The sequence below is a fragment of the Capsicum annuum genome, chromosome 8, assembly GCF_002878395.1.
Source record: "Capsicum annuum cultivar UCD-10X-F1 chromosome 8, UCD10Xv1.1, whole genome shotgun sequence".
NCBI lineage: Eukaryota > Viridiplantae > Streptophyta > Magnoliopsida > Solanales > Solanaceae > Capsicum > Capsicum annuum.
In genome coordinates this window covers 33,321,445-33,329,261 of record NC_061118.1, presented here as the reverse complement: position 1 = coordinate 33,329,261, position 7,817 = coordinate 33,321,445, and the positions used below count along the sequence as shown (strand labels likewise).

At 37.7% G+C, this 7,817-nt stretch overlaps 1 protein-coding gene across 1 annotated transcript; it reads left to right on the top strand.

The window, feature by feature from the left end:
* Positions 1–724: 724 nt before the first annotated feature.
* LOC107852369 (pentatricopeptide repeat-containing protein At1g02150) lies at positions 725–5,523 on the top strand. The gene is made up of 2 exons (XM_016697426.2): positions 725–1,323; positions 3,919–5,523. The coding sequence occupies exons 1-2, from the start codon at positions 940–942 to the stop codon at positions 5,152–5,154; spliced, it is 1,620 nt and encodes a 539-aa protein (XP_016552912.1). The 5' UTR covers positions 725–939; the 3' UTR covers positions 5,155–5,523.
* The last annotated feature ends 2,294 nt before the right edge of the window (positions 5,524–7,817 follow it).

Genomic DNA, 7,817 nt, shown 5'->3' with positions numbered 1-7,817 from the left:
TGGGAGGCTAGGGGAAGGGCTGGGTGAGTGGGGGCTGAGGAAGGGGGTTGGGTGGCGCTAGGTGGGGCGGGGTGGAGCTGGGGGGCTGAGGGAGGGGTTGGGTTGGGTGGGAGGATGGATGAAGGGGGTTGGGTGAGGTAGGGGGCTGGGGAAGGGGTTATGTGGGGCTGGGTGGGATGGGGACGGGGACGGGCTGGGGAAAGGGGAGGGTTTACGTGGGGCTGGGTATGGTGGGGATGGGCTGGGGTGGGGTGGAGGGTTGGGGGAGAGGGGTAGGTGGGGATGGGTGGGGTGGGGATGAGTTGGGTGGGGGTGGGAAAAAATTTTAAATTTATTATTTTTAAATTTTAAAAAATATTTTTAAATTAAAAAGAATGGAGGAAAAGGAAAAATCCTTTTTTAGTTTTTTTCATTTATTTTTTAAATTATTTTAATCTAAAATTGGTCAAAAATTTACCTCCACTCGCACCTCCAGGTGAGTGACTACACTCTCTTTGACCTAGTCAACATGTCAATGGCACATAGGCGAGGTCAACGGTCAAATGATATAAAATATTATTTTTTAATGGGTTCAGATGATAAACATGTAAGTAGAAGTGTTCAACTTACAAAACCGACATAATACAGGTCTAAAAGGTCATTTTGCTTAGTTTGAAAGTACATTTGTCTTTTTTTTCATTTCTCATTTAAACAAAGTAAAAGCGCATTTTTTGACCCCCTTTTTACCCAATTGTGCTACTTCAATTCTTTGGTCTTGGACCAGAAAGTAAGCAAATAAAGATTTCAAGGACAAAATCGAAATAAAAGAAACTCAAGAGGATCAAACTGTCACTAGCCAACACTATTTTTCATGTCGACAATCTTATCTTTTACACAATCGACGTTAACAGAAAATCAAGAATCCCTGAAGCGCTCAAAAACCCTACAACCCCCCAAAAAATGCTTCTACAACCCACCACCACCATTAAACCCCCGCACCTCAAAACTGAAACCCATGTCTCTTTTTCATCATCCCTTTCTTTCCCATCTGGGTTTTGCAATTTCAGTGCTTTTACTAAACCCCTAAAGAATCACCATTCAGTTATTATTAGCTGTTCCTCTATATCTCAGGTGCATAGTTATGGGACTGTTGACTATGAGAGGCGGCCAATAGTGAAATGGAATGCTATTTACAAAAGAATATCTATGAATGATGGACCTGAAAGAGGCTCTGTTAGCGTGTTGAATCAGTGGGAGAATGAAGGGAAGAAGGTTACTAAATGGGAGCTTTCTAGGGTTATTAAGGAGCTTAGGAAGTTTAGGCGTTATAAGCTTGCTCTTGAGGTGGTTAATTTAATAAAGTTTGAATCTTTTTTTTGTGGGGTTTTATCTGATTATTGATTTGTATGCTATAACTACTTGTTGTTGAATTTCTAGGTTGAACTAGTTTGCTTTGAGTCTGTTTGGTTTCTAAGTTGATTGGTGATTAATTTGTGTTCTATGTGTTTTTTTTGGTAATTAAATTTATTATTAATCACCAACTGAGAATATGTACTAATCCAAGGGATAGTCACACTCCACATCCCTTCTCAACTATAGACTAAATCAGCCTTAACACGACCAACAAGCCAAAGAGCCAAATCTACTGACTATGGTGAACTTACATAATCAAACAACCTAGCATTAGTTCTTACTCTAGTACACAGAGCAAGCCTGATCTGATGAAGCATAATCTCAGTTGTGGTAGTTCTTTTCTGAAAAATTCTGATATTTTTCTCTATCCAAATATGGTATGTCGCAGCTGCAAAACTAGCGTTCAGTATGATCCCTTTTGGATGCTTGCCCCTAGCGCAACCGTCAACCCTTGCCCATTCAGCGTTCCAGGTTTGAGGCACGTGTTGCCACCCCTGCCACTTCACTATTTCACTTCATATAGCCTGTGTAAAGGTGCACTCAAAGAAAAAATGTTCTCTAGATTCAGCTTTGGTCTTGCAGAACACACATATAGGATCTACATTCATTTTCCATCTTAGCAGTACATCTTTGGTCCTTAGTCTCCCATGAAAGTTGAGCCAGAGAATGAACACATGCTTAGGCTCTGCAATATTCTTGGTAATCATTTTCCTCCATGCTACATTATCCATATCCCCTCGTAAAGCTTTATGGGTCCTGGCAATAGACAACTTGTTATTAAGGACCAACTTGTTGATGTTTCCCAATGCACTCCAGTGTTTCCTCATACTCAAGATTTTCTTGGTCATCCATGAAGCTTGTAAGGAATAGCCATTGTCTGTACATCCTGCCTCTTTATATAGTAAGTATGAACCCATGCTATCCAAAGTTTTTCTCTATGTAGACTCAATGCCCACAATAGCTTACAGAGTGCAGCCTGGTTCCATAGCTGTAGGTTGATCACATATAGCCCACCAGCTCCTTTTGGAAGACAAATCTTTTCCCAAGCCACTAAAGCTTTTTTTGTGATTGTAGCTTTCCCCGATCATAGAAAATTTCTACATGCAGCTTCAATTAACTTGATCACTTTCTTGGGCATTAAAAACATTTGGGACCAATAAGCTTGTACACCAAATAATACCGCCCTAACGAGCTGTAATCTACCAGCATATGACAAGCATGTTGCCATCCACGTAGTGATTCTAGCAGTGATCTTTGCCACCAGAGTTTTGCATTGCATCACTGTGTTGCTTTGCTTGGATTGTTAGATTTAGTTTAAAATAGACATAATAAGTAAACAAATACTCAAACTTGGTCTCAGCTGGCAAGTAAGCACTCCAACTTTGAGTATGCATATTTAGGCACCTCAACTTATCTCTGTTGTGTCAGTTGAACAATCCCAACTTACAAAATGATCATCTAGACACCTTTCAAAATTTATGTGCCATGTCAACATTGGTTTCCACGTAACATAGTGGGATGAATTGGAGTGAGGGGATGAGGTGTTTAGTTGTCAGTCACTTGCCGGTTTAGTCGAAGTTTGAGTGTCTATTTATGTATTATGCCTTTAAAATAGCTTAAATTATGTGTCTTAAGGGATAATATGGAATTAACATCACAATCTTGCTGCCATGCACCGAATTGTATTTCCCTACCATTTCCTATTGACAAAACTTTGGAAATAAGTGAAGATTATCCTCCTCCTGATTATGTAACGAGCATGAGTGGCCCAAAGTAGCACACTTTAAATAATGTAATCCTGCAGAGCTTTTATGAGCTGCCTGTTGCAACATGTGCTAAAGTAGGAAAATGCAATCCAGATAGAGTACTGCCGATCCAGATAATATATTTCTGCGAATACCAATTCTGTGAAGATTGTGATTATTTTTATCATTATATTCTGTTTCAGTCTGTGTGTAAGAAATTGTTGGAATTTACCCTCTTGGGATTTACTTTAACCAAAGCTATTTCGTTGTTTACCTTAAAGGTGTCCTATCTTGCTTTATCTTCGCCTTATCAGAAAAATGCTGGCCCATCTTACTAGTAGCTCTATCTAGTGGTACCAGCCAGGGAACTCCCACTTTGCAAGCTACTTCATTTGAACCTTTTACCGAAGGATGCACAAAGTTGCACTGATTTTTGTGCGCTACGTTTTTGTCTATATGTTGACCAAGTGAAACTAATGATTTAAAAGAATTCAAAATGTGGACATGTTTATCACTGTCTGAACCAAGTGTGGAAATCTGAAACTTGAAAACTTCGAATATCTACAGGCTTCTTGTGGTTAAGACTTGTTTGTCAGCTTGACCGAATACAAATGTAAATTGGTATACAAGTGAAATATGCAATTTTTCTGTCTGTCTATGATGAGTCGACCTTGCATTGAGTTCTTGATTCTATTAAGTACTCATTTAAGTCATTAAATTTACTGTATATCTCCATGTAATGCAATTCCATTGGGGCTTAACTTAATCTTGGATCCTGCAGGTGTATGAGTGGATGAACAATAGAGCAGAGAGGTTTAGACTAACCACCAGTGATACTGCTATTCAATTAGACCTGATAGCAAAAGTACATGGAATATCAAGTGCTGAAGAATACTTCGTTAAGTTGCCAGACACCTTAAAAGATAAGCGGATATATGGGTCTCTTTTAAATGCCTTTGTGCGGGCTAGAAAGAAGGAACAAGCTGAATCCTTACTTGATAAAATGAGAAACAGAGGCTACACTGTTCATGCCCTTCCATTCAATGTGATGATGACACTCTATATGAACCTTAAAGACTACGACAAGGTTGAGTCAGTGGTTTCTGAAATGAAGGAGAAACGAATTCAATTAGATATATATTCCTACAATATCTGGTTATCGTCATGTGGATCTCAGGGATCTATAGAAAAAATGGAAAAAGTACTTGAACAAATGAATCTGGACACTAATATCAATCCAAACTGGACTACATTTAGCACTATGGCGACTATGTACATTAAGTTGGGGCAGTTGGAAAAAGCTGAAGACTGTTTGAGAATCGTTGAGAGCAGAGTCACAGGTCGTGATCGAATTCCATATCATTATCTCATCAGTCTCTATGGTAGTCTTGGTAAAAAGGAAGAGGTTCTCCGGATCTGGAAAACCTACCAATCACAGTTTCCAACTATTCCAAACCTGGGCTATCATTCTGTAATATCTTCTCTGGTGAGGTTGGACGATATTGAAGGTGCCGAACAGATATATGATGAGTGGCTACCTGTTAAGATGCACTATGATCCTAGAATAGGAAATCTTTTGTTAGGTTATTATGTGAGGAAGGGTTTTGTGGACAAGGCTAGTGCTTTCTTCGACCAAATGATTGAAGCTGGAGGAAAGCCAAACTCAATGACATGTGAGATTCTTGCTGAAGGCCATATCAGGCAACGGAGAATATCTGAGGCTTTGTCATGCTTGAAGGATGCTCTTTCATCTGAAGGATCGAAGAGCTGGAGACCGAGACCTGCAAATGTAGCTTCCATTCTCAGGCTTTGTGAGCAGGACGAGGATACAAAAAGTAAAGAAGTCCTGTTGGAGGTGTTGAAGCAAGTTGGGTGTCTTGACGATGAAAAGTACATGTCATACATTCCATTATCAAATGGTACATTTACAGTTAGTGAGCCAGAAATAGAGAAGGATGCATCTGATAATGATGAAGGATCTGACATACTGCTCAACCAATTGCAAGAAAGCTTGTGAGGCTTTTTCACTCACTTTAAAATGCAACAACAATATTCCAGGCACACACACACATTGGGGATGATGCCTCATGTAATTGGATTTTGGTACGTGGATGCTCGAGTAAAGCAAAAGTCCGTGCAGAGCTGAGAAGCAAGATATCTCTGATAAACACATTTCTACCGATTTTGGTTTCTTTTTTTAGGTTTATGAAGATCCATTTCGCTATATATTTAGTTTATTGAACATCAAGTAGAAGTGTATTATTTTAGCTTCACCAATGAATACACATCTTTTACCAGGGGTGTCAGTGTCACAGAAGTGTGTTGCAGGTCTATTTGTAAATAGTGATGAATTTTGCATTAATATATTTGAGGTTCAACTAGAAAATGTCATTTTCCTTCTACACTTTTCGTTATGGGTCATCATGTACTCTTGAAATTCTCCAAGAATTGTTTTCCCAAATGTTCCTCTTTTTTGGTCCCTCGATTTCATGGGTGAGGATTTGACCTTGCACCACTGTGTATTGGTTTACTTAACAGTTCAACTATTCTGATGACTTCGAAATATGTCGAGGTTTCTGCTTTGCAATGTCTGAGAACAGTTTATGAATCAGGCTGATTCCAGCTGATTTGGTATTGAGGTGTGGTTGATTGGTTTTCTGTAAGTTCTCGGTACTTTTAATTCAATCAAGGATCAGACTTAGAAATTTTATCAAGTGAAAGGTGCAAGCTGTGTTCATGCTGATGAGTAGAACAGAAACAACTGTCTCTGGCTTCTAAAAAGTTATCTAGTTTCAGTGTATCATGCATATAATTTCATGTATAGAAGAGCTGACATATGTTGCTGTTATCTCCTAAATCCCTCCAGCATACTTTATACAAGATTCTCTTTCCTTTTTCTTATACAGTGAGTGGTCTCTTCTAATGTATGCTTGTTCATGCTATTTCATTTCTTGTAAGAGTTTGAACTTTGAACTAAATACATTATCATATGAAAGATTCTTACAGTAGGGCTAAATGTTTGACCTACAGTTTATCATAGACAAACTCCAAGGATCCAGTTGAAAGAAGATGACTCCCTTTTTTATTATCAGCATACAGTAGAAAAAAGATCAAACATTCAGATTTTAGAGGCAGAGAGATCATATTATCAGATGCCAAGACTAGCATTTTTTTTAGTTATCGCCCACGCTCGCTCGAGGACTTCAGACAAGATGTAACAACACTCACTGACTGGCTAACTGCTGCAACCATCACTGCGTGTTACTTTATTTTGTCAACGCGGATGGAAGAAATGACTAACCCGTGCATGCACCCAAAACAATTAGTCATGGACTCATGTGAAAATAAGATCTAAAAAGATCATAAGATTTGTGTATTTATGTATGTTTTTCATCATCAAACAGTAGTACTTCATTAATGTCAACGACAGAAATTAAATAAGCAAGATTTTATGATATGTATAGAGCAACCCCACCACAAGGAGGAACAAAGGAAGTTGGGGGGGTCATGCCTAGTCCAAGCTATATAGCATTAAAGGCGTAACTTTAGGACTCATTTGTTTGGTCGGAACATGCAGTAGTAGATATGGAAATACCGTCGGTGATGGCATTTTTTTTATTCATTATTGTCATGTGCCTATATAAAAGGAAGTCTTAGAGTAACTGGTATCAGAAGATTACGGGTTCAAGACTTGAAAATAGTTTCCGGCAGAAATGCACATCCCTATAGTGGGATCCTTCCTCGAACACCGTGCATAGAGAGAGCTTTAGTGCACCGAATTGTCTTTTTTTTTTTTTTTTTTTAATCATGTGCCTTCAGCCACATTCCAATGACATATTTCTTCTATACAGACAGTAAGAGGGTAAGAGACTATTATTTTTCTCGTGCGGAACATACGTATCACCTCGTCTCTGTTAGGAAATATGATTTAATGATGTTGATACAATAAAATAAAAATTAAGGGATCATTCGTGAAATTAACGCCTAAGTATGTATAAATGGTGCTAAAAGGTAAATTTTTTAGGATAAATATGTGGCAAGAAAAAAATATAGGGTTAATATTTTTGGATATGGCAAGAAAAAATATAGAGTTAACAACATATTTGGTACTTCGCTTGTTGGTAAATTTTAATTTGTTCCTATCGTATATGACTAAGCACGTTAAACTTTTAATATACTTGAGTTGTACAGTTTCTTCATATTTGATTGTAATATATATTTATACATAATCACATACACTGTCGGCTCTTGCATAAAGCAAGGCAGGGGCTTTAGGCCCCAAACATTTGAGGGCTCATTTTTCATTGATGGTAGGTTTATTTATTAGTAATTTTTAATATTCTTTTTTAATAAAGAAACTTCAAATGAGTTTGAACGGTTCGAGCATATGAAATATTTATTTTTTATTTAGTGATAAAAAATTCAGATTATTACGGAATAAAAAATATAAAAAACAGTTATTTATCTAATTACGTAAATTTTTCTTAAACATAATAGTCACTCATATATTGTTAGTGTAGGCTAAAAAAAAAAAGGTCTCTCATCAAAGTTCTGCTTTAGAACTCTAGCTTCGTTGAATCGGTTACTGATCAAATATAACGTAGTTTCTACCTGAAGAGAGCAAAAATACATATTTTAATTAATTAAAAATAAAATATACTCAGCCATATACCACAAGAT